General features: G+C 47.2%; 2 protein-coding genes across 2 annotated transcripts in view; both read right to left on the reverse strand.

Moving 5' to 3' along the window:
* Positions 1-13,540, reverse strand: LOC129199699 (uncharacterized). Its single transcript, XM_054810578.1, has 16 exons — positions 13,485-13,540; positions 12,378-12,424; positions 11,995-12,060; positions 11,619-11,738; positions 10,633-10,718; positions 10,342-10,389; positions 8,738-8,785; positions 8,461-8,552; positions 6,889-7,020; positions 6,414-6,529; positions 5,890-6,089; positions 3,751-3,840; positions 2,912-3,077; positions 2,281-2,589; positions 1,909-1,990; positions 1-780 (listed from the first exon to the last, which is right to left on the reverse strand). The coding sequence occupies exons 2-15, from the start codon at positions 12,396-12,398 to the stop codon at positions 1,913-1,915; spliced, it is 1,572 nt and encodes a 523-aa protein (XP_054666553.1). The 5' UTR covers positions 12,399-12,424; positions 13,485-13,540; the 3' UTR covers positions 1-780; positions 1,909-1,912.
* LOC129199698 (unconventional myosin-VIIa-like) overlaps positions 12,100-26,610 on the reverse strand; it is a 16,590-nt gene continuing 2,079 nt past the window's right edge. Inside the window, exons 4-15 of the mRNA XM_054810577.1 lie at positions 25,328-25,430; positions 21,238-21,340; positions 20,613-20,769; positions 20,164-20,266; positions 19,769-19,897; positions 18,418-18,526; positions 17,081-17,197; positions 16,552-16,652; positions 16,028-16,114; positions 15,791-15,856; positions 15,353-15,466; positions 12,100-14,270 (exon numbers count right to left, since the gene is read on the reverse strand). Of these exons, the coding sequence (XP_054666552.1) occupies positions 13,854-14,270; positions 15,353-15,466; positions 15,791-15,856; positions 16,028-16,114; positions 16,552-16,652; positions 17,081-17,197; positions 18,418-18,526; positions 19,769-19,897; positions 20,164-20,266; positions 20,613-20,769; positions 21,238-21,340; positions 25,328-25,430 (1,606 nt within the window). The 3' untranslated portion in view covers positions 12,100-13,853. The remainder of the gene's footprint in view (positions 14,271-15,352; positions 15,467-15,790; positions 15,857-16,027; positions 16,115-16,551; positions 16,653-17,080; positions 17,198-18,417; positions 18,527-19,768; positions 19,898-20,163; positions 20,267-20,612; positions 20,770-21,237; positions 21,341-25,327; positions 25,431-26,610) is intronic.

Here is a 26,610-nt window from a genome sequence, read left to right on the forward strand (position 1 = left end):
AAAGAGAATTATTTTAAAAGGTAGAAAATACCTAACAAGTAGCATGGTACTGTACGTTCTAAGCCCTCTACCCTCAGTGTAAAGTAGCATGTCGTCCAGCCTGGACTTGTAGTGATTCCAACCAGGATGAACAAGACGGTTCCAATGATTCTCTGACTTGAGCTCTGGGTAGGGACTGGGGAGCAGTGTGCCAGCACACTGATGCAAGAGCAGGAAACTCCCTCCGCAGAAAGATCTTGCCCCTTGTCTCAGCTCCTGTTCAAGTGCTGCTGCACTCAACAAAAAGGACACGCCAGTTTCATTCCTTACTTCCCAAGCCCAAGCCTAGCTTCCCTTGGCTCCCAGAGCAGTAGATACACAGGACCGAAACAGAGACAGAGGACTTGAAGAGAAAGAGGTAGGAAATCAGTACAGGTATCTGTGAAAGAGCACGTTGTTGGGAGATACCCAGTTTGTGACTATTAACAGTGCGAGGCAAGAAGTATTGACACACAGACTGTCGGGCACTGTGGATCCGTGCAAAGTGTGACTGTTCCCATCCTCTCCTGTCTGCTAGGGTGAGGCTGGTCCAGATACTGCAGTCTCAGCCACTGAGGTGAACTGAGCGCTGATGAACATTCATTTCTGCAGTAGTCCTGTCTAAAGGCACAAGGCCAACTGGGTGCAGCAAAAATAAAAAGGAAAAAAAAAAGCAAAAAGGTTGCTGTATGACTGCATATGTTGACCCAGTTAGGCAAGGACCAGCAGCACTGGAAGAAGATAGGGCTGAGACACTTTGACCTGCAAGAGAGTCAAGAAACACAACTCAGTGAAGGACACAAAAGCAATCTCATACAACACGCTTGCAGTTATCTGTGCAGACCCCACATGTTTTGTCTTTCTTCTGCCTAACTTCAGACACAAGGACCATCCCCTTGCACAAGGGTACATCTATATCCACCCCTGGGTACTTCAATATCCACATACAGGAATGAAGCAATTGAGTCAAACACTTCAGAGACAGGATTTTGTCTGCCATTTTCTCAGTGATCAAGAGGAAGACAAAACAAGCCCCAGCTAAAAAGCTTTGCTTCCGAATTCCTGGGACCAGAACCACGCAGGGAACTCAGCAACCGTGGTGCAGGGCTGCAAGCCCCGCAGTGGCTCTGCAGCCAGCAGTATGGTCTTCTGATCCCTCTCCACTCCCAGCTGACACAAATCCAGGCTTTTTCAAAGGTGTACAACAGCACCATTGCCGCTTCCTCCTGCCTTCAGCAACTGAACGTGACAGGGATATACACACTGGTTGCAAGGGGAGCTGTGCATCCACTACGTGCTTCACACAATTTAAGACATGGGGCATAGCCAGCTGTGTCAGAAGGCCCTTCCTGGCCCCCTCCATGTACCCCTATAACCACCCAGTGTGTTACAGCCTGTGTTTCCAGCTGCCGAGACCTTGTTTAAAGTCCTCGCAGACTCCTGCCTTGTCCTATGTTCTTAGCCTTGCCTTCAGCTCATTGCCTCTGCTATCCCCCAAGGCTCTCTGCCTAGTATCCACTTCTGATACATGCCTCTCTCCACAACATTAAGCCACTGCAGCTGATTACTGTAGCATACAGATACGCTTTCTGATAGTACTCGTCCTTCCAGCCCCAGGCCTCTAAGAAACTATGAGCTCCCTCCAGCAGCCTTGTTATTGTATTGCAAGCACACTGTGCACCACAGGTGCTGGGAACCCAACCTTATGCTGATTTTCCATTTTTCCTGGTCTTTTTGCAGTCCTGGAACAGAAGCTGTCTGCTGTGCTGTTTTTCCTGCTCTATTTCTAGGCAGTTGGTGGCCAAGAGGTGCTCCAGGTGGAGCAGGAAGGGAAGAGCCCCTTTGCTGCTCCATTTCCCGGGGAAGCTGCAATTGCTGTCTGCCTCTTACCATGTCAATTGGGCTCTACATCCTCAATGCTGAGGGCTTGACAGCAGCTCTGTACAGAGGTGTTCAAGGGAACGGACGAGAACTGCAGTGAGAAGCAGAGGGACAGCATTAGTGGAACACTGGCTGGAATGCTGGCCACATCACAGCCCCTTCTGTTGTGGCATCTCAGCGAGCCTCCCCCAGGGTCTCCCCCAGCCTGGCACTTCCAATAAACACAGTCTTGATCCCAAGACCACCAAATAAAACCTGTGGCTAGTAAACCAAGTGCTACCTGAGGAAGCCTCCTCTCTCCTGCCCCTGCGTAGGGCAGCTCCACGTGTCCCACAGTGGCCATGGGTGGCAAGGCTTGGCAGAGGATGTGCCCCAGCTCACCTGCTGGATTTCCTGCATTGCCAGGCGTATGGAAGAGTGGAGGCGAGGGAAGGCTCGTTGACTGCCTCTCTCCTGGACTGAACTTGCCTTTGTCCCACTCTTGTCAAGGCTCTGTTGGTTTTGGCAGTTATTGGTCCTCCTGAACCACACATGTCTGAGAACTGTGGCTGCTCCTGACTGCAGAGCAGATCTGCTGGTGGAAGGCCTGGAGGGGCAGGGCTGCTCCTCCGGAGGGGTCTCCCCCTCGGCTGCTGGCGGACCCAGCCTGAGGCACTCCAGATCTTCATAATCCAAACTCTCACTACTTTTCTGAGAGAGGGAAGAATGGATTCAGCAGTGGCTTGCAGACCCTCTGTACACCCCAAACAGCACAACAAAGAGAAATACTTAGCTGTGACCACTGCTGACATTCAGGGGACAGCGGAGTGTCATCCAACCACCAGGGCCTCTCCCCCACCCAGGAGACTTCCCAGTGCCCAGCCGGTGCAAGCAGAAGAGGCCAAGCTGTGTGGCCATAATGGGACACCCCCAATGGGAACACAAAAGAGAAATGCTGCCACAGTGACTCTATCCGCTCAATGCACAGCCCAGGCCCCATCCCCTTTTCTGGCTGCAGATCCTCGACATTCACCTGCCCACAGGGAACAGTCAGGATCTCCATGAAGGGCTGGATGCCCACACTCTGGTGATACCGAACCAGTTCAGTGAGCGAGGTGTGAGCCCGGTCTTCCCCCAGGATGACATAGCGTGCATTGGGCTGCATCTCAATCATGTAGTGTCTGCAGCGGCCTTCACCCCTGGGGAGATGGACAGACAGAAATAGTCACTGCATGGGGCCACAACATCTCTCCAGGACCCAGTCATTGCTTTCTGCACTTGGGTCAAGAAGCCAGACATGGACAGGAGCCACAGTAACAAATACCACAAAGATTCAAGAGAGGCACAATGCTGGAGTGTCACATACTGTGATAGTAGGTGTTGGAGGAGCTGCAATTCCCCAAAGTCGGTGACAGGAGAACCCCAGCAGCCGGATCCAAACTCCAGCAGACTGTACTGCCTCCCATGCTGTTGTCCACATTAAAACTCTGCCCTACTCCTTGCCTGAGGCTGTACAAAGCCCATGCCCTTGTAGCACTCTGATTGCCTCTCCTCAGGCACTTCTCTAGACTCATCTCCTCTGCTCCAGTCATTGCTTCCTCCAAACTGGTTTGCCCACTCAGCCATACAGCACAGCCTAAGCTAAGATCTGCACCCTTGGAGCCGCAGCACCCCACCCACAGATGTAGTTTTTGGCAAGAGACAGACTGTGCAGTGTCCTGTCTGCTACTCCAAACTGTATGAGGCGTCCACAACAGGAGAGGCTGAGCATCATCCTCACTGGACTCCTCTGTGGGGGAGATTAACTCCTCCAGCCATGCATAGCTCAGTTTAGGACCTTCTTTTTCCTTCTCTGCAAAGCTCATTACCTACCTGTATGTCAAGGTGTAGCCCGGTCGGCTCTGGCTGATCCGAACAAGGAAGCAACCCAAAGGCTTGTCAATCAGCAAGTTTTCAGCTTCCCTGGAAGCAGGAAAGACTTTCAGTGGACAACGAGCAGCTGCCTCTGTGCAGGGATTGCCATCCTATCTCACGTGCTACCATGGTAGTGCTCCCAGTCTGCAGGAAGGCCAGCATCTGCCCCCTGTGTTCCCAGCTAGAGGTTTCCAGACTCAGGCTTGCTGGTACAGTGAGGCATTAGCAGGCTGAGGAGGCACAATACTCTCAGCCAAAGCCTCTCTAAGCAGGGCTGCTCCAAACCTGCTCCAGCAGTCTGACTAGTGCAACAGCAACAGCTGCCTTCCAGGACAGAACACGTTACAAAGCATCACTGAGATGGAGAGGCTGTGCACATCTGCATTTCCTATGCTCTGGGGCTGACAGAAGAAATCAGGATGCCGTGGGGTAGTGGTGCTCAGCACAAGGTAAGCCCAGTGAGTGCCTTGGAAAAACACCAACTTGGATTACACCAGTCTGGTTCTCTAAACTTCCTGCTGGAAGGAGGTCTTCCCCCTCTCTGCCCAACAGACAAAGCACTGCTTTGTGCTTGTCATGTGCCTTGCTGCAGGCTAAAGGTGACTGCAGATCGCCAGTGCAATTTGGGGTTGCTCTGGCTGCTCTGTTACATGAGGCTGAGCTTACACTGCTCTTGGAGACTGAAATCCAGCAACAGGAAGCACCACTTAAAATCTTCAGTGTCTTTAGGAAGGATCTATGTCCTTCATTGTGAAGTGCTCATGGCTAGCCTATAGTTGAATTCAGACAGTTTTGTCTTCCAGGCACTAGTTCCTCTCCTGCATTCTTGGATCTGTAGACAAAAGCATTAATGCAGGTGGGGGCCTCAATAATTATCTTAAAAAAAGAAAAAAAAATGCAGCTATCAGGGAGCTGTCAGCTACTGTAGTGTCCTTTACTAAGCTAACATGCTGTATAATGTCTCTGAGTAATGTTCACACTGATAAGCTGACAAAATCCAGCAATTTACGATCTAATAAGACTGAAAGAGACCTGCAGCTTTAACAGAAAAAAGTTACAAACTGGAACAAGATGACAATAGTGTTCAAATGACGGGCACACTTGGCAGCAACGCCCACACACAAGTCCCACCAAATAAGGGATGCTAGCAGTTAGCAAGCATGCAGCACCATAGATTAATTTGCACACAGGGGAGACCATAGCCAGAAATTCTGGCATCTACATGCTAACCCCACTGTCTTGCTTGTATCTGATCACTGGCATAATCAGCACTTCTCTGATTATCACACTGCTTGGAAATTAGTGCTTGGCTCAGCCAAGAGAGTGCAGTGAGAGGCATACCCAGTAGCAGAATGTCAAGCACTTAAATAAAGATTTTCCCAAAAAAAAGCCCTTGAGAATTCACAGTCTCATAAACAACTCCACAAGAAGGCAGGGCTTTGTGGATGTCCTTCCCAGCCTAAAGGATGTAAATTCCACCTATGCTGCACACTCCTTAGATGGGCAGAGGTATCAACAAAAAGCCTTCCTTTTCCCATATCTGGGGGCTTTGAGGGAATCTTTCTATTGGGTAGTCACTAAAGCCTCTCTTAATACTTATTAAAATAAATGTATACTGAATTCTGTATTCTCCTGCTGTAAACTGAGGTCTCCTCCTGACCTAAACTGAGAGATATGAGAACAGTCATAATGAGTCAGACCAAAAATCCACCTTCATTCCATATCACGTCTCTGCAAATGGTCCACAACAGGGTAAATGCATGTGTGCATTTCCTCTCCAAGTACTTTCACAGCTTCCCTTCCCGGCACAGGATCTGTTCTTAGGAACCCACAGTGGACTTATTTCCTATGAGTTTCCACAGTCTTTCCCTGGACCCATGTAAAGTTTCAGCATTTGCATCCTGTGACAGGGAGCTCCAATCTTCCCCCTAAGGGTTTGAAGCTCACAACCTAAAAGTGAAAGGTTATGCAGGTCACTCCCGTTCCTTACAGAAGCAAATCCTGGAAAATGCAACCTATGCAGTCCTCCTAAGGACACAGCAGCTTCTGCCTGCCTGACACAGCCCAAGCTGCAGCCACTGTGTCCAGTGTACTCACCTCCGGCTGATCATGCCATGCAGCCAGCTAGGAAAGGCCCCATCATCCTGCATGACCTTCTGGGCCTGTGTCTCTTTGAACCAGCGGAGAGTTGCTCCTCTCTTGAGTTTCCTCATTTTTGCTTCTTCTCCAGTCTGTTCCTCTGTCCTCAGAAGAGGTCGAGGTGCAGAAGGATCCAGGAAGTTATCAAAAGGAGTGGACTGAAAGTGGGGAGAGGGTGAAAGTGGGCATGAAAGCAAGGTCAGAGGCAGAGGACCTTTGAAGGAATCACTTCGGTAGTGATCCTGTTCCTGAGTCCCTTAAGACAAGATCAGTTGCAAACTATCAAATGCTGCTTTCAGTTCCTCAAAGGTCCTGACCATGCGTTTTAACTAATCACAGTACGAAAGGACTCTCACTTCTAATAATGACAATGACACTGTTCTCCTGGGATCATGCAGGAGGCCATGTGCATGCAGAAGGTGGAAGGCGCAGGGAACCAGCACACCTGGCTAAGTGGCCCCAAGCAGAACCAATATCGCTACCTCTGTCAGTTTGCTGCGTGGCCGTGGCACTGGTGGCTGTGGTGGCTTATCAGGAGGATGGGGACCAGGCTGAGGGCGCCTCTTTCGTGGCATAGGGACTGGAAGGGAGATTCTTTCTGCAACAAAAAGAAAGAAATAGATGAAATTTAGCATCCAAAATCCGTGAGATCCATCCTCCACATGTCCAGGATAGGGATAGACTCTCCTGCACTGGGTGTGTGGGAAAGACACAGCTTGGCACTCCTCCCAACACAGCCAGGCAATTGATCTTCACCATGCTGCTTCTGCTCCCCACAGAGAAATCTGCACTTTCAAATGGCAGAAACATTGGCACCTCCCTGCCCACTGCATCAGTGGGGCCCCCAGCCCCCGGACAGCTGAGGGCAGGCCATCATCACCTGGAGCTTACAGCACTTTCAGGTGACCATCATATGAGTGGCCACGCAGGGGGGCAGTGGGAGTGGGAGCAACTCACTCTGGGCCTCTGCTTCCACCACCAGCTGTTGGCTTCTTTCTCTCTCTGCTTCCTCCTGCAGCCGCTGTGCCTGAGCTCTCAGCTCAGCCACCAGTTTTAGGTAACTCTTCTTGCATCTGAATCCCCTGAAAACTGTTCAGAGAAAAGCTGTGGTTATAAAAAAAATGTTCATCATGCCTTTGTCACTCCCTGGGGGAAGTGCACTGGGTGATATTCCTTCACCCAGTGCAAAGCCCTTAACACTCCAATTGCATTTATAAAAAGCAATGCAAACTCTACTGTAAGCAGGCAGTCAAAGCCATGCAAGAACTGTCTTCTACTCTCTAAGCTGCCAGATCACAGATTTAAAAAAATCAAATTACAGATCTAAGCTCTCATCTCTAATGCCAAGGCACAGGATACTAAAAAACAGTCTCACAGGAGGGCCTGTGTTAACCATCCATCTCCTTGGTACCCTTCAGACACCGTGAAGGAGATGGGATTTCCATGGTGTCAGCCCGCAGGGTAACCTTTCCCATGAAAAGCCATCACAGGGTTCATCAGGAGCATTAGAGACATTGCATTATCCCACCTACTCTACCAGGTACCAAAGCACATGAACTGAAAGCCGCACCCTCTCATTCCACGCTACGCGCACATCTTCCCCACAGAGGAGAACAAGGCACAGCATGTGACAGTTGGATGTTTGTCATACTGTACGGTGCATAGCTGGAAGCTGCTCAGATGCTTCAGCAGTGCAACAACCTATACAGAAGTACAACAGAGAGGGACCAAGCAGGGTGACAGTCTCCTCCCTCTGGTTGCACAGTCCTCCTGGAGCCTGTGCAGAGGGAAGTACCAAACTGCCCACAGTGCCTGCTCTGGAGAAACAGGCTGCCAGAGCAGACACTACAAGGAAAGGAGAGGAAAGGGAAAGGGGGAAAGGCGGGGGAAAGGCGGGGGAAAGGCGGGGGAAAGGCGGGGGAAAGGCGGGGGAAAGGCGGGGGAAAGGCGGGGGAAAGGCGGGGGAAAGGCGGGGGAAAGGCGGGGGAAAGGCGGGGGAAAGGCGGGGGAAAGGCGGGGGAAAGGCGGGGGAAAGGCGGGGGAAAGGCGGGGGAAAGGCGGGGGAAAGGCGGGGGAAAGAAGGGGGAAAGAAGGGGGAAAGAAGGGGGAAAGAAAGAAAACAACCCAAAATGAAACCCCATCCCCTTCTGCCTGTCTCAGGAATGAGATCTGCTTCACTCTTCTTTTCCCTCTCCTCAGTTCAACATTGCTCACAAACAATCCCCCACTCCAGAAGACAGCTAACAAGATCTCAGGCCGCAGCCAAATCGTACATCTGCCCTGCTCAGCTCAGTTCTCCTGTGCACATGCTTTCCCTTTTCAAGACTCACACTGTCTGATGGCTCTCCCTGACTGAGGATGAGCACCAAGGAGGTGGGCATCTGCAGTAAGTACTCTGACTCCACAGGGCCTTGACATGGAGATGATGTCTGACCTGCCTTTCTGTCATCTGCAAAGGTGCAATGGTGGAGCAGGTGCTGGAGAAAAGTTTTTCCTTGCCCTGAGAGACTCTCCTGCCTCAGTGCTCACCTTTCTGTATGACAACTGCTGCTCTTTCCAGTCGCTCCACATACTTCGCCAGCTGTTCCTGGTGCCAATATTTAAAGAAAAGTCGTGACTTTCTGTGAAGTTGGGGAGAGAAAGAAGCAGTGAGAAACAGTTTGTCTAAGCTTGCGTCCACCATCCTTTGGACAGACCCTTCCTACAGCCGTAAAGTTCTCCCTGAAGGGAACCAGTTAAGAGTCTACATGTATAAAGTCTCTGCAGTTCAGGCCCCCCATTCCCAGCAACAGTGATCCACACCTACCCACATATCCAGCCTGTCAGCTCTGTACTTTGCAGTATCTCCAAGCAGCTAAAAGAGAGGAAAAAAGTGAAATAAATCTCATTTTCCACCCAAAGTGAACATTATGCAGCCAGTGGTTCTAGGTGCATAAAGGGGGAGAAAGTGCCTCAATGATTCTGCATTATGTTCTCTGTCCCATCATCTGATCACACTCAGTAACTGGCTGTCAATCTGTAGTGCTCCTTGAGGTACAGCTAGGATCACATTTGGGAACAGCAGCAAAGGGGTTCTCTGAGGCAGATTTCCTTCAACTCCCTGGAAGGCAATTCTGCAGAGCCTATTTTATTCTCAGAACTGTTTTTCCTATTTTCTGTTTCCAAGCTCTTTGGAGCACACAAGTTGCAAGCTTGGCAGAAGACCTTGGGGGAAGAGCCTGTTTTCCAATTCCAGTTTCATTTTGCAAACTTTAGTGATAAAATTTAGGTCACTCAGAAAGATTCCCCAACACTTGGAATGGAAAGCAATACTTTAGCTGCACCACACAGACAGCTTCCTCCCCCTGCCTGCAAATCCAACCATAGCGGCACTTTTTGCTAGTATCTCACATAGCAAAGCAGAAGTGGTTTTCCTTCTATCTCAGCCAAATTCCACTGTGCTAGACTCTATATCCAAGGTATTTTTTTTCTTAAAAGCTTCCTATGATTTTTGTGTCTGAAAACACATCGTGTTGCCTATCTACCATCATCTGTCTCTCATCCATGAGATCCTCTCTTGATTTGGATCTCAACTGGGTTTGCAATTCTTATTAATTCAATATCCTTAGTAACTTCTAGGAAGCTCTGTGAAGGCTGGAGGAGCTACTGCCAGGAGAGAATTTTTCCAGGAGAACATTAAACTCCTTTTATTAAAAGACAAAAAACAAAAAAACCCACCAAAAAAAAAAATCAGCTGGCTGCCCTACATGCCTCATTTTCACTATCAGTCACAATTGACCATGGCAGGAAGGAGGGACTGGGAAAGTGGAAAAGAAGAGGTGAGGAGTTGCTGCCCTAGATGTAGGAAGTAAAAAGCTGATGGGTAAGACTGCAGACCTGGAGGGGCATTTATGTGTGTAAGGAACAGTCAGGTTCTGAAAGTGCTGGGGGTATATTATGCCTGTATACATAAAAAATTCTTGGACCAGAAATACCCTCTCTAGCCTGGGAGACATTCAGTGCTGGCTGCTTGCTCAGCATCGCCTTTATCTTCTTCTTAGCCATGAGGCCACTAGGAAAAAGCCTGGAGAGGCACCTGGCAACTGTGCTGAGCCCCTGATATACTGAGTTCCGTGGACACCCTTGACCATTATTGTGACTCTCTAAATTGAGTACATTAGCCAGTTCTCATTCCACAGGATAGCAAGGCTTTATAGTAATTGAATTGCTACATAGTAATTCAAGAAAGATTTCATCATTGTACCAAATATTTTTTAAACACTAACTGTCCTTGTCTAGGGATTTGTGTTCCCCATCACCACAAAAACCCATCCTCACTTTTTTCCTTTTACTTAGATTGCTATGCTACTCTGATAGCAAAAGTCTCTGAAGACCAAACTGGATTGCACATAACAAAGGAAGGGTTCATACCTTTCTTTTGTGAGGGAAACATCCACTTTAACTAGAAGAATTCCATATCTGTGAAAAACAAACCAATATAGCAAGGTAAGAGCTAGATCCTTGACGTGCTGAGCTGATCCATGTCACACTTAGACCAAACAACAACAAACCACTGTCTGTCCCATTCAGCGTCCCACAACAACCCCATAATATCAGGCACGTGATCTTTTAAGAGGCTGTCTGACTCCTTGCCCATATCTGGTTATCACACTTGCTTCCCTAACGATATCTAACAAGGAACATTCAGAGGTTTAAACAAACCTTTCAGCAAATTCCTCAAATGAAGGTCTCCAGGAAAAACCATCTCTTCGGATACGGATTGTCTCTAGCAGTCCATTGTACCGGAGCTGAAGCAGCACCACAAAGAGGATCACAGAAACAAACAGAAACAGGTCATTAGGACATCAATTTGTTCCTCTGCAGCCAGAAATGCCTCCACTGAACCCTAAACTTCTCTAGTTCAAAATTAAAAAGTTTCTTTCTGAAAATGTTTCCTTGGTTAAAGACTTAATTTACCACATCCTGTAACTGAGATGATTAACCACTGTCAGTTAAAAGCTGGAAACCATAAAAACCAATGACTGAAATAGCTTCACCTTTCAGCCATGGGTACTGCTTTGCCTCTGTTCCTTAGAGGATAGTGTTTTACTTCCGAATCTGGACACAGAAATACTCTGAGGCACGGGTGAACTTGCCTCTTAATCCTATCCTTTCTTATATACATTAAACAGGCCACAGAACTTTTTGAACTCTTCTAATAATTTTCAGTATTCTTTAAAGTGTCTGGATCTCAGACCTGACACAATATCCAAAGATGGTCATATCAGCACATTTCAGCTCCTATCAAAGCAATCCCATCTTGGCTCCTATTCAGAGCTGCCCTGGCTGATGGGTGAGAACAGTCTCCTCCGGGAAGCATAATTTTTTCTGGAGTACTCTCTGCACCAGTCCTCATCCAGGAGATGCAAAGATGAATCTCATTGCATTCATGAAAAATGATTTCATTGCATTCATGAAAAAGAAATGAGAGAGAACTAAGACTGCAAACCCTGGACCTAGCAGTCTGTGTCACAGAAACAACCAAGTACCCAGACCCTTTACGTTCATAAAAAGTATGCCTACTCTTTCTCTTGCAAGGGGAGCCTCAGACCAGTCAGCTTCCAGAATCTCCACAGCCTTTCGGTGGGGTCTGCCCTCCCCACTGAGACGTGGCAGAAGTAACTGTAAAGGGGACTGCTTTTCCTCACCTGCTGCAGCACCACCTGGTTGTCCACCACACCTGGCTCCTTCTGGCTGTTGGGCTTTATACAGCGCACAAAGTGCGGGTTGGCAGAATACATCCTCTCCATGAGCACCATCAGGGAGTGCTGGCGAGGGCAGAGAAAGATCAGCAGTCCAGCAAGTCAAAGCAATATTCTGCAATGAGAACTGCCTTCCCACCCCACAGCAACTTCCCAGGCTCTGACAACAACTGGGTCATCCCCACCATGATCAGCTGTGCTTGGTACCCAGAAAAACCCGTCTACATGTTGGATGTTTTAACTATGCTTAGCAGCCTGGAAGCTCTCAAGAAAATATCACTGCACTCATCTCAAGGGGCACTACAGGGCAGCAATACTTTACCCGGAACTGAGCTCCGGCAGACTGTTTTCGTGTGCTGTTGAACTTGTCATCTACTGCTGGTATGACCTGAAACCAGATCCAAACAAAAGGATAACCCCTGGAAGGAGGACTTGATTATCACCCAAAGAGCTCTGCTGGAAAGCAGATGGCAAAAAGGAGAGAGAATGGATTTCAGGGGAGGGAAGACAAGTTAAACATATCAATAGAAGCAAGCAGAAAACCTGGTGAAAAACAAAGGAGAAATTGTTACAAGCAGATTGCTGTCAGCTCTTATTTTCAACCAATTCCTATCTGGTCTCATTTTCAGCCAGTTTCTCAAATAATAAATACCAGGTAACTATGCCATCATTTATCAGTTGCCATGTGGACCTGAAGTGCAATACCTTGGCTTTTACATGAGGCATCAGCGTCCCCGTCCTGGAGATAGTGGCTGGAAGAACAGAGACAATAGTTAATTTTGTACCTTTGCTCCAAATCAACCATGTCTGAACATTCAAACCTCACTTCACACACAAGTCTGTCTACAAATATGGAACCACAGACAGGGCACCAGGTTTCGCCATGTGGAAATACAACAAAAGAAAAGAAAGGGAGATGAAATGCAAATATGTGAAGCATACAATGCAGGCAATATTATTTTCTGCCACTGAGAAGACAAGGCAATCAGGTTATTGAACAACCCTAAATGACCTTCAGAAGAAATATCAATGGGCATCTAACAACGCATAAAAAAGGTACAGATAGCAAATAGGAAGCTGACCTGTAATGGCCAACACTGGAGATTATATAAAGTCAGATAGCTTAAAACTAATTCAGTGACAAGATGAAAAACTCAGGGAAGTTGAATTTATTGAAGGATCTAGTGACAATCTTGCACATCCTTGATGCAACTGTCTCGTGAACCATAGAATCACAGAATGCTTGAAGTTGGAAGGGACCTCTGGAGGTCATCTGGGCCAACCCCTTTGCTGAGCAGGGCCACCTACAGCTGGTTCCCCAGGACTGGGAACAGGTTATCTCTCCTGTTTATGAACATTCATGGAGTTGGGACTAAACTAAGTATCTTCAGTAACAGTGTGAAAGTGGTAACAAAGAAAGATACTCCTGAGCAGAAGAGCTGAAAAACACAGAAGTAGGAATGAAATTCATCAGTTACTTGTAAATCCCAGAAAGTGGCTTGGACTGAACAGGACAAAAAAAGATAATTTCTGCACCAGAAGTACTGTGTCCAGACAGACAAATTCCAAGGAAGTATCCGCCTGACTTTTCTTTAAATGTTTACTTTCATAGAAGCCTTGGAGACTCTGACGGATTATCAATAACTGGTAAAAAGGGAGTGTAGTGGTGTGACACAAACAATGCATGACCTCAGAGTTATTTAACAAATTCTTACTGAAAACCAAAATGTGTTTGAAAAGGACAATCTCTACACTCATTGCTTATGGCTCTACAGCATTCTATTTTCAGTGTGAACAGATAGAAGTTATGACCTTGTCCAGCTTCATCTCTAGACAAGAACAGATAGAAGTTATGATGTTGTCCACCTTCATCTCTAGACAAAAAACAGATAGAAGTTATGACCTTGTCCAGCTTTATTTCTAAATAAGAACAGAGTATATGGAGACAGTCCTGCACTGGCCCTGGAGACAATGGGCTATCTAATCTGAGGGAAGACATCTGAGCAGTGGCTAATTGTCTGGAAGAGGACACAACCTGCCTTGCTTTCCAGCCAAAAGATACTAGCTATAAAATTTACTGGATAGATACCAGGAGGTCTTGCTGATGGGTAAACTAACACCCTGCAAAATGACAGCTGTTAACAAAAAACTGATCCCTAGAAAGGTCAGGCTCTGCTGGAACTAGCATCTGTAAAGGAGGTCAGGCTTGTGGTCAGAACTATGCCTATGCAGTGGCCCTTCAATTTCACAGGAAGAACACCTCTGAAGGCTACTCCTGCTATCGTGCCTACATACCCGGGGGAATGAACAGCTCCCACAGCTCATATAGCAGCAGCCCCACTTCAAGCTGCAGCCTTCCCAGGGTCTCCCTGGCATTGCCAGCTGTGAAACACATTCATAGTACATGAGCCTCATCCTCACACTTAGCTCTTGCCAACGTGGGCCTTGATTCATGTGGGATGCGCTATCAAAGCAGAGGGACTTGCCTGTGAACAGCACACTGAGCAAGGGGGTGACGCTGTTGATGAAAAGCCCACGGATGCTGGCTGGCAAGGTGTCTCTATTCTTCTCTAGAAAGCCCCCAGCAGTATATTGTACCTAGGGGAAAGGACAGGAAGTCACTAAGGCCAACACTGATCACAGGCTCACTGTGAAAGCCACCTCCACAGCTTGCCAGAAGCAACTACACGGAATTCTATAAATGCATATGCACCCGATTCAGATGCAAATCGTGAGGAACAAAACCCTGTGGATGACACTGAGGCATTAGAACCACAGAAGTGCAGCATAACACTGAAATATCCACCTTTTCTTGTTCTCCTTTCCTTGATTATGAAGGAAATTTCATTTTAATTACTTATGGTTTATGCTTCACTCTTTTCCTTGGTCTTCCCACCTTCCCTTTGAATAGGCTTCCATCCTCTTGTCATGCATCCCCTTGTTTCTCTTGCTGCCTGCCTTTCTCATCTCCAGCCTGCCACTCTCTTTTCTGTGTTAGGTGTTCTTTTTTGTAATAAAGAACATCACAAGTAATAACTCAGTCAACAGTGGTCAGATTAGATTACTAAATTGCATATTACAATGACCTGAATCATCATATCTGCTCCTGCTCCAAAAATTATCTCAAATTAATTCAAAACATTTAGGCCAATGCTTTCAAAATTGCATGTAAAGTTACATGCAATAGTCCTAAACCCCAAGCTGCTTAGATACCGTTTGAATGTATAAATAACTGCCTCCACTTTCAAAACATTCATTACTTGGCTGCTCTCACTGTGTTCCTCAGTGTTTGCAATAAAATAGTGACTGTTTTGCTCTGGAACCCAATAGGTAAAGGTAAAGCCTTTAGACTGTCCTTCAGTGCCGCACAGCGGATGCAGGGCTTTTATTTTACAAAGGACTATTTTAAGAGTAGAGCTCAAATAGAATGACGAGTACAGCAGATTCTTCTAATGCCCTCTGCTTCCCAGAGGTAGACCCACTTTCCTCAAAGGTCTTCTCCTATACCTTCTACTGAAACCCCAGGGAATCCTAGAAGGCAACTTCCTGGGAACACATCGCTTCTGTTGTATCATTGTTGGACCAAACACTCCTTCATATCAAAGCCTTATTTGTCAAGCAACACATTTCCCCCCTCCTAAATACATTACAACAGCATTGTTCCTGCAAACAGTACATACTTTTCCAGCATAGTGAATGATGCTGAAGCCCAAAACACGGCCTCGGCCTGGCTGGAAGTGTAAATTCCCCTTGAAGCTGCTATTTAGTTTATCCACAAACGTCTTATCAGTTGCCTGCAAGAAAGCAGATTTCATAATCACATGATAAGGCTGCAACATGTACCTGATCAGGGTACGTTGAACCAAAACAAAGTGTTGGAGGTGGCCTTGGCTGTGCAACAGTTTTGTACTGTGCTTTCTCTCTGATTCTCCTCAGGGATGCCAATATCATTGGACTGTCCCTGACTGGGCTGTCCAGACTCATCAGTCACGTGTAGGAATACTTCTGTTCATTGTGCTTTTTGAAGTCACACTCCAGCATAAGAGCGCTCTCTGCAGGCCACATATCTATTGCTACATTCCCCACGCTATTTTCTCTGCCCCTGATCTCATGCATACCTGAGGGAATGCACTCTGCTCATCCAGAAGAGACAGGAGCCCAAGTGGCTTGGCCAGAAGCAGATTCTGTGGGGAAGGAGACACATTACACATCTAAAGCAGTATAGGGCATCCCCTCTCACCTACGCCACCTTTTGAGAGGTTCTTCCCAGGTGTGTCTCCTCCCCACGACACAAAGAGCAAGACTCCTCTCCTGGTTGGATGGAGCAATTCTCTTCTGTCAGTCCTCTCACGTACCAGAATAGGTTCATTATTGTTGAAAGTGATAGTCTCCCAAGGCAGCTCTTCCTCCTTATAGGCAGCCTGCTCCAGCTGGAAAATGTGCTTAAACAGAGAAAAAAGAGGTTGGACCACCCAGCAGACTTGGTTAGACAACCCTGAACATCTTCCTTCCCACCCTGAACAGAGGACAGAGGTGTGGCTCTCTCACCCATGGCATGAGAGGCCCAAGATGAAACTGCTGTTCTGCATGCTCATCTGTAGGCCTGTCACTCACTGATGCTGGTGCATCAAGCAACAGTTCTCAGAGTGAAAGTGTTCCTGCTCTGCCAACTTTGGTCATTGCTTGACCCTTCTACTTCCTCCTTCCCTGCCCCAGTGGCTCCCCTGCCACAGCAAATAAGGTTGCTGCTTCATTAATCACCATTTTTGTCTGTCCACGCAATAGACCTGTTTTTCCCCAAACTCTTCTTCTTATGCAAGGCAGATCAGTGCTCTGCTTTCTCTGTCACACCAGGTGAGATCACCCACAGCAGACTTACACAGTTGAAGAAATGCTGCAGCTGCTCATTGGCCAAGTTTATGCAAAGCTGTTCAAAACGATTCACTGCAAAGTTTTCAAACCCAAAAATATCCAAGATACCTAAAAGAGGAAAGATGAGCACATCATGGAGCCTGCAGACCATCCCCACAGACAGCTGTGTACCCCAACACACAACTAAATCTCACATCACCTAGCTCTTGTGGCACAGGGAAACCCCAGTCAAGTCACCAGTGGCACCTCTTGCATAACTCCCCTTGGAGAACTAGTTAGGAAACGCCCCACTCCCACCCCCAGCTCATCTGCAAAGCCAGAGTGCCCCAGAACTACACCCTCACAGTTGCTTCAGACCAACCAACTGCTCAGAGTTAGCCAAGGCCCTACAGGCTTCTTATCTCCAACATGATCATGTCTTTGATAATGGAACCCTGCATGCCATCTCTGCGAAACCTCATATTGTGCCTTTCCTTTGCTGTGGTTGAGGGACGCATGTTTGAGGACTGAACAGGAGCAAAGCAGGCAGAACTCACCTATCTCCCTCAGTTCCACCTCAGGATCCACATTCTCAGCCAGCAGCTCATTGATCTTGCAAACGATCCAGCCAAACACTCGGCCATACGCCACCTTTGCAATGGAGTCCCGAGCATCTGCACAGACAGAACAGCAGCAGCTCACTGCAGGGCTCCAAGGAGAGCAGGGAACACAGCACACAAGCTAGCTCAATACATTCACCTCTAGCAATGTTGTCTAGTGGTTTATGAAGCTTAAAGATCAGATAAACATTAGATATCTCCCTGATCGTCCTTGCTCTCTGCATGCTCACACAGAGCTCTTTCTTTCCAAAGTCTTCACAATCTTTCTAGAAGATCAGATATGGCATACTAGGGCATTTGTGAGACCATCTGAAATGAAAAATTTAATTTCCAAAAAAGTCCAGCCAGTTTTTAGAATATCCAGAGACTTGGTCTTCCCTCTGCAGGTCTACTGAGTCTGGATTCCCGCACTGAGAAACCAAGCGAGAGGCTCCAAGTTGTACTTGGAAAACTGAATGGTTCTCTTCCTCCTAGCCCACAGCTGCAAAGTATTTAAACACTGTGGGCAAGAGAAGAATGCAATTGATGGAAACCTTGCTGACATTCTAAGAAGAATGAGACCAAATAACCATGACCTCCTGCATGATGCACCTACTGATGGGAGGCGTTTATTTTATTTTATTGTCTAGAGAGATGCAAGAGAAGAAATTTGGGAAACAGAACTAGCTAATTCTCCATTTTCAGTTTTTTCTTTCATTTATTTTAAACAATAATCTAGATATCCTGGGATTTCATGCTTTTTAAAAAAAAAATTTTACTTTAACTGAACCTTTTTGTGCTGATTATCTTGGATTATTTTCTTGTCTTATTGAAAGGGAAAATAACACCTTGCACTTGTTATTTTAACATACTTTCCTTTTGTCTCACTCCTTCCTTGACACTGTGCTCTCATTGATTCAGTTATTTCTCCATCTACTACCTAGAGCTCTGCACACTGCCAGCATACTGCAGCAGGAACCTTCCCCTCTTTTGTACAAGTACCTACAGTTTCCTTCTAGGCTGGACTGAGGGAGAAAGCAAGGCTAATTCCTTCATTTCTCATTTAATCTTTGCAGTCCTCTGGAGATCAAACAAAAGCAGCATTCATGGTCCTATATGTCAGTAAGAGACTAAAACAGATAAACACTGATATACTTGCCTCTCTGCAAGACAAGTGAAGGGGCACATACAGACATCTTTGTTCCCAACAAGTTGCACATGTGTGGAGATACCCTTCCATCCAACATGTGTCAGTCTTTCTGGCCAGCACATCTGCAATTCATTATGTTTCTTACCTTCTGCTTGCTGCTGGGTATGAAAACGCTGAATCTGCTCGCCTCGGGTCACTGACATCGTACAAATAAGGCATTTTAACAGTTCATCTTCCTGGACCCCAAACTGACCCTGGGAGAGAAGAAATAGATGAGGACAGTCAATAGTAAACCTTTATTCTACATGTGGGGACTGTATCTCCTTGCGTCTGTGTAACACCCAGTGTACTGAGGTCATGATTCAGACCGAGGCCTTTGAGCTCTGCTGTCAGACAAATATTACTGTTAACATCTTGCAGCACCAGTCAGATGCAGGCTCTGACATTTGCATTATCTGTGCAGTGATCAAGCTCAGTCCTGTGCTCATATTTTCTGTTTTGCTCTCCCAGTGCTGCCACCTTTCACCTTCTCTGGGAGCCGCACCAGTCCCTGCTGAGTGGTTTAATGACTTATTGAACAGCACCACACCGAGGTGACTGTGCAAGTGCTGAAGTCTCTGAGCTTCAGCAGACACCAGTCACACGAACCCACAAGAGACAGGAAACAAAGGGAACTCATACACAACTGAACCCCTCAGTGATTGCTTTAACAGGAATTCCCCTCCTGTGGGCAAAAAACAAGGAGCAGACTTTAAGAAATAAGACAAAAAAAAGTTGGCTGCTGAACAGATGTAGGTGGCTGTATGGTGGAGGAAGGAAATAGGCAAAGAGAAGGGAGTGAAACTAAAAATCAAGGGAGCTGGGGTTTTAAACAGGTCAAAATAAAAAGACATAGAAAGGGCAGAAATACGTTACATTTTTCTACTTTGTGTTGTTAACAAAGTAGGAAAATGTATCCATCCCATATAACAAAAATGGGATGGTCCTGCAGAATATATACTTCTTAATCTGTGATAATTTCATGTGAAATAGTAGAAAGTTTAATTCTGGATAACCAACAAAAATTGATAGCAGTTAAGATTGTATCCTTGGACAAGATCTCAAAAACACAGAACTAGTGTTCAGATACTGCACACGTGAATTTCTCCAAGGCATCATCAGAGTTAGTAACAAATAACATTTAATTTTAAAAAGCTTGTACTGTATGAAGTCAACAAGGCATGTGTGATACTGCCATATGCAAGACACTGGTTCTAGACACACAAGAAAGAGAAGCTGGGAAGCGTCTCTTTGAAAATGAATAGCAGTGAACACAAATGCAGTCATAGGGTCATACTGTGCATTTCTGAAAAAAACTCCTTGTTCTTCAGAAGCTTTCACACTCTGAGGCAGAAATGTCCTCTGCCATCTCTGGCAGGAGCAGCTCCTGCAGTCACACTGCCAGTGGGAACTGGCATCATATCCATATGGTTCTGTCAGATCTTCTTGTGACTCACCGCTGCAGCCTTCAGCCATCCCCGGGAGGCTTCACTCACTTTTACAGACCCATTGCTCTCCTCAGGCTCAAAGGTCACGTTGCCCAGAGACAACACACCAGCCAAGATAGCCTGCATGTCCACTTGCTCCTAAAGCACAAAAGAAAGGTGACTGAATAGTTATCAGCATGTAACGTATACAACATGGAGGCCACAGAAGTTGGAGAGGTGAGGGAAAGGCACAGGCAGCCTGTGGGAAAAGGCTCTACACAGTGTGTGACAGACTCAGGTGGTTTGGAAGCAACATGGAAAATCCAGAAAGGAGAAAAATAGGACTGAGCCTCAAACCAGCAGCCAGAAAGACACCCTATACCTGCAGGAAGCACAGATGGAAATTAAACTACCCCAGAACTGACCTGTTCTTGGAAGCCCACCATGTCAAGGGCATTGCACACCTCTTGGTATTTGTGCTTCCAGCGCTGAGCTACATCCTGTGTACCAAATCGTCCACTTATGTACCTGAGGAAGTGTATATCCCATACAAAAACCGTCACACAATCAGCACAGCATGTCAGTCCTACCCCAAAGGAACAAAGCAGATCAGCAGCAGTGGAGACATGAAAGGAAAAGAAACTTTTCCAAGGTAATGCAACAAAGAAGAGACTCCAGACCTCCCAGCTTCTATGATGACCCATAAGATCTCGTCATGCAGCTCCATTCAGATCCCACTCCAGCTTCCATTCATTTGTTCACCTGTACCAGGCTTCACAGGTAGAGTCACAGGGCAGAGGCATAGATTCCATTATGCTGCTTTCCCCTCCACCCCCCATCATGAAAACTAAACTAGGGTCTGCCTTTGAAGTACCTGTAGAGTGAAGGATCCAATAGCCCATACATCTCCTTTTTCTCCAAAGAGAGTCCAGCAAACATGTAGTAGAAGATATGGAAATTCCTCTCCCCAGTGTCTTGTTGCACTACCCGTGACTTCTCTAACAGGTACTCACTCAGCTTTGCACCTCGCACTGCACACAAGAAATTGACATGGTAAAATATGCACCTGAGGGCATGATGCTGACTGAGCTGTCCCACATCTCTTATTTGGTGATAGGAGCATGGAATTGCCTAAAATAACTTTCTGGTGTACAAGACCCTCTAGGCTGCCCAGCACGCTGGAATTGGGCTTCTCCATGCTTCCCATCATCTTAGAGAAGTCTGCTCATCTCCTTCAGCAACAACCAAGGCTTCTGGCACCACAGAGTATTACTGATACCTTCCCTGCACCATCACCCCCATATCCTTCCTGTACTCCCACACTGTCCAAACCCAGGCCTTATCCTACAGCTGTGGTTACTATAAGATTTTACTTAATTGCACACCCTTCTCACAGGGAACCAAGTGCCAAAACTTCACCCTCCACAAGTTCTGGCAACTCAGTCCACTCCCACTGGTGTCTAACCATCCCCTAAACTAGTAATTGCCCTTGACTTTACCTGTATTATTCTGGAAACGCAGCTGTATGTATTTTCCAAAGCGGCTGCTGTTGTCATTCATTACAGTCTGGGCATTGCCAAAAGCTTCAAGCAATGGATTTACCTAAAACAAGTGAGCAAGTATAACAAGCATTCTTCATATTAAGTGATCCAATCTAACTGACTTGGAAAAGTTTAACTCTAGCATTTACTATTCAGCATTCAGCTGGAATAGGCACCACTCCATGAGTACTCAAGATCATCTATTTTATCATATCCTGGATAAGGAAACTGAGAGAGGCAAATATAACACAGACTAAGCAGCATGAGATTACTGAAAATAAGCACCAACTCATCTGATACCAGGAAGATCATTGACTCATTTGTTAAAAGATAAAGCTGGTTTAACAGATTTTCACAAAGCATCTGACATGGTATCACTAGATAATTTGACTGTAATACTACAACAGGGAACTATAGACCAGTCAGTGAGGGAACTACAGGCTGGTCAGTCTCACCTCTGTGCCTGACAAGATCATGGAGCAGATCCTCCTGGAGACTATGCTCAGGCACATGGAAAATAAGGAGGTGAGTGGTGACAGCCAACATGGCTTCACTAAGGGCAAATCATGCCTGACAAATTTGGTGGCCTTCTATAATGGGGTTACAGTGTTGGTGGACAAGGGAAGAGTGACAGACATCATCTACCTGGACTTGTGCAAGGCATTTGACACTGTCCTGCATGACATCCTTGTCTCTAAATTGGGGAGACATGGATTTGATGGATGGACCACTCGGTGGATAAGGAATTGGCTGGATGGTCGCACTGAAAGAGTTGTGGTCAACGGCTCCATGTCCAAGTGGAGACCAGTGACAAGCGGTGTTCCTCAGGGGTTGGTACTGGGACCACTGCTGTTTAACATCTCTGTCGGCAACATGGACAGTGGGATTGAGTGCACCCTCAGCAAGTTTGCCGACAACACCAAGCTGTGTGGTGTGGTCAATACGCTAGGGGGAAGTGATGCCAGCCAGAGGGACCCTGACAGGTTGGAGAGGTGGGCCTGTGCAAATCGCATGAAGTTCAACAAGGCCAAGTACAAGGTCCTGCACGTGGGTCGGCGCAATCCCAATCACAACAACAGGCTGGGCAGAGAATGGATTGAGAGCAGCCCCGAGGAGAAGGACTTGGGGGTATTGATTGATGAGAAGCTCAACATGAGCCGGCACTGTGCGCTTGCAGCCCAGAAAGCCAACCGTGTCCTGGGCTGCATCAAAAGCAGCGTGACCAGCAGGTCGAGGGAGGTGATCCTGCCCCTCTACTGTGGTCTTGTGAGACCCCAGCTGGAGCTCTGTGTCCAGCTCTGGGGGCCCCAGTACAAGAAGGACATGGAGCTGTTGGAGCGAGTCCAGAGGAGGCCACAAAGCTGATCAGAGGGCTGGAGCACCTCTCCTGTGAGGACAGGCTGAGAGAGTTGGGGTTGTTCAGCCTGGAGAAAAGAAGGCTCCAGGGAGATCTAATTGCGGCTTTCCAGTACCTGAAGGGGCCTACAGGAAAGCTGGAGAGGGACTGTTTATCAGGGAGTGTAGTGACAGGACAAGGGGGAATGAGTTTAAACTAAAAGAGGGTAGATTTATATTAGATATGAGGAAGAAATTCTTTACTGTTAAGAGTGGTGAGGCACTGGAACAGGTTGCCCAGAGAAGCTGTGGATGCCCCATCCCTGGAAGTGTTCAAGGCCAGGTTGGATGGGGCTTTGGGCAACCTGGTCTGGTGGAGGGTGTCCCTGCCCATGGCAGGGGGGTTGGAACTAGGTGATCTTTGAGGTCCCTTCCAACCCAAATGATTTTATGGTTCTATGATAACAATAAACAAGGTAAACATGGCACTCAGTAAATGTAAGCATGACAGCTACTGAAATTTGTAGACAGCATAACGCTCAGGACACTGAATTATAAAGAAACTAACAGAAGACTAAGACCAGCTTGGTAAACTGGATGCAAACAAGGTCAAATGATAATCTTTCCATATTTGAGCAAAGAATGCCTGCTGACTGGAAAAACAATGCCTTAAGGTACATGCTGGGCAGCCTGCTGAACACAGCTTTACAGAATGAGACTGTAATCCCAAAAGGGCTAACTCAGCCCTTGAATACATCTACAGGAAACAAATAAGATGACTATTATTTCTTTTGTCACCTCTTGGTTTTCCAAGGGCAGCTCACGTGGATTGAAGTGAACTTTGTTTCCAATAGAGGAATTGCAGGCTGGCTATAAGCATTTCCAGTCAAGTCTTTCAGGGTCCATTAAGCCAGGCACAACACTGAGCAAACACAGCCATCCTGCTTCCTGAACCTGTGCAGGTCAGAAGCAGCTTGGCAGTGTGGCCCAAGCCAGCTCTAAGTGGAGCCAGCAGGTATATCAATGCCATGTTCCACAACAGAACACAGGCATTCACCTTGGATCCACTGTGGATGATACCATACTGAAATAATATACCATTCCAGAGCCCAAAGCATAGCACTGTGTTTATATGGCAAGGTTTTGGTAACAGGGTGGGGGGGCTACAGAGGTAGTTTCTGGGAGAAGGTGTCAGAAACTGCCGCCACGTCTGATAGAGCCAATGCCAGCTGGCTCCAGGATGGACCTGCTGCTGGCCAAGGCCGAGCCCATCAGCAACAGTGGTAGTGCCTCTGGGACAGCAGAGTTAAGGAGGGGAAAAAATTGCTGCGCAACAGCAGCTGGAAGAGAGGAGTGAGAAGATATGAGAGGAACAACTCTGCAGACCCCTAGATCAATGAAGAAGGAGGAGCAGGAGGTGCTCCAGGCACCGGAGCAGAGATTCTCCAGCAGCCTGTGGAGAAGCCCATGGTGAGGCAGGCTGTTCCCCTGCAGCCCACTGAGGTCCATGGTGGAGCAGATATCCACCTGCAGCCCATGGAGGATGATGGTGGAGCAGATATCCACCTGCAGCCTGTGGAGGACCCCACACCAGAGCAGGTGGGTGCCTGAAGGAGGCTGTGACCCCGTGGGAATCCTGCACTGGAGCAGGCTCCTGGCAGGACCTGTGGCCCCTTGGAAAGAGGAGCCCACGCTAGAGCAGGTTTGCTGGCAGGACTTGTGACCCCGTGAGGGACCCAAGTTGGAGCAGTCTGGTCCTTAAGGACTGCACCCCATGGAAGGGACCCACGCTGGAGCAGTTGGTGAAGAACTGCAGCCCGTGGGAAGGACTCAGGTTGGAGCAGTCCATGGAGGACTGTCTCCTGTGGGAGGGACCCCATGCTGGAGCAGGGGCAGAGTGTGAGGAGTCCTCCCCCTGAGGAGGAAGGAGCAGTAGAGACAACGTGTGATGAACTGACCACAACCCCCATTCCCCATCCCCCTGTGCCGCTGAGGGGGAGGAGGGAGAGAAATCGGGAGTGAAGTTGAGCCTGGGAAGAAGGGAGGGGTGGGGGGGGGAGTGTTTTAAGATTTGTTCTTATTTCTCATTATCCTGTTCTGTTGTTAATTGCCAATAAAATAAATCAATTTTCCCTAAGTCGAGTCTGGTTTGCCCATGATGGTAATTACTGGGTGATCTCCCTGTCCTTATCTTGACTCATGAATCTTTTGTTGTATTTTTCTCCCTCTGTTCACTTGATGAGGGGGAGGGATGGAGTGGCTTGGAGGGCATCTGGTATCCAGCCAAAGTTAACTAACCCACACACAGACACTACAGGAAACCCAGAGACACAGACTTGAAAATTAAGTAGTCCAAGAACTCATTCTGCTTGATCTACCACATGGAAGGTTAAGGTATGATTTGCTCAAAAAATCCTGTAACTCCTTGGGGAGCAATTCAAGTGGAAATACTTCACACCAAAGAGACAAACATGTTTCAAAAGCAGCTAGCAAAGGTATATGAAAACAGCAAAGTTGAAGTCAGCCAGTTAGCAGGTATGTGCCTCACAGTAAGTACAAGTAGCCCAGGAAAGGTGACTGAAGGGTGTGTGGATTCTCCATCCCTGTGTCCCACTAAATCAAGACTTCATCAACTGGCTTCCTGAGCCTAATGCAAGCTGTCTTGTAGCAGTGTTGCTTCTGCATCTACAAACACCACCCTGTAATGACCTACCTGAAGGATTTGCTGCTCAAGCTGTGAGTTGCCTTTGCATAGGTTCATTATGTGCTGCAACAATAGCTTCGTACTCTCTGTTTTCCCTGCACCGCTCTCTCCACTGCCAAGAAAAAGCAAAGAAAATTCCAGCAGCTGTAAAGTATAGCTGTTCTGCCCCTTATGTCTTAGTGCCCCATCACTTGAGAGCACTCTCCCATCCAAGAGTTTCACAACTTTTTCAGCTACTCTGCGTGTGTGAGTACAAACTTGCACCACAGCTTTACACAGCAGGTTCCATGAGGTCATGATCCCTCCCCAGGTGAGTATTTCCCCATCTGCAAGGGAGTACAGATATACCCCATGCTGTCACTTCTAGATGGGATGCACCAGATAGACCATTTGATCTGCTTCTTAAGAAAAAATACATCTAACCTCTGGAAAACAACCTCCTTCAAAAGTGATCTGATACGTCAGCTCCCTCTCATATGCTGGAGATGACAGCTTCCTCTTTCTTCAAAGACATTTGCCCCATACATCTCACAACTGAGTACTGATCTTGAGATACTGTGGCAATCTCAAATCTCAGGCATTTCACACATTCATGTGCATCAGCCAGTTGAGAATGTGGGCACGCCACCACAGAACTACCCACATGCCCACAGCAGCAGTGGTGAACGTCACTTTGCCACCACACGTGCCCAGCACCTCCACCTCCAAGTCAAACAAGCAGCACGCAGAAAGTGCAGTTTCCCCTGTCCTGGGAGGGTGAATGTACAATCAGTGAAACCATGTGTCCTTGACTGACAACATCATACCGGTGGAGAACTCCAGCATATGCACAGAAAAAAAAAAAAAAAAAAAAAAGAAATGCAGGAAATGCTGGAAGTATACTTGAGGGCAGGTCTGTTTCCACACCTGACCTTTGAGCACCTGGTGTGGCTTTACTGCTTTGTAGCTCCCAGTGACTCTGTGCTTGGGATCAAGTATATGTCATAGGTGGCGAAGTACCTCAAATACTATGACAGACACATGATCTCAAGCACAGATCAGGCCATCACCATGCGAATATGCACAAACAAAATAAGGCCATTTTGCCAGCTGAGAACACAGCATCCAGACAGCATCCCCCTGCTCAATATATGCTTTTTTTTTTCTTTTCAGTGACTTCCTTTCTCCACAAAAGCAATATCAGTCTGCACTCCCACAGCTCAAGTTTGTCTTTGCACCCTCCAACAAGCACAACAGCTTCACCAGGTCCTGCAAACACTCTCCAGATGCAGGTGTAACTGCCCCAGGCTGTG

Source organism: Grus americana, chromosome Z (assembly GCF_028858705.1).
Source record: "Grus americana isolate bGruAme1 chromosome Z, bGruAme1.mat, whole genome shotgun sequence".
Classification (NCBI taxonomy): Eukaryota; Metazoa; Chordata; class Aves; order Gruiformes; family Gruidae; genus Grus; species Grus americana.

What these genes read in the sequence shown, in the direction of transcription:
- LOC129199699 (XM_054810578.1), bottom strand. Translation starts at nt 12,398, where the DNA reads ATGCCTCATGTAAAAGCCAAG. An exon ending in CTGCCGGAGCTCAGTTCCGG is followed by an intron (nt 11,739 to 11,994) that starts GTAAAGTATTGC and finishes TGCCCTCGCCAG; the next exon opens with CACTCCCTGATGGTGCTCAT. An exon ending in CTGACAGGCTGGATATGTGG is followed by an intron (nt 8,553 to 8,737) that starts GTAGGTGTGGAT and finishes CCAACTTCACAG; the next exon opens with AAAGTCACGACTTTTCTTTA.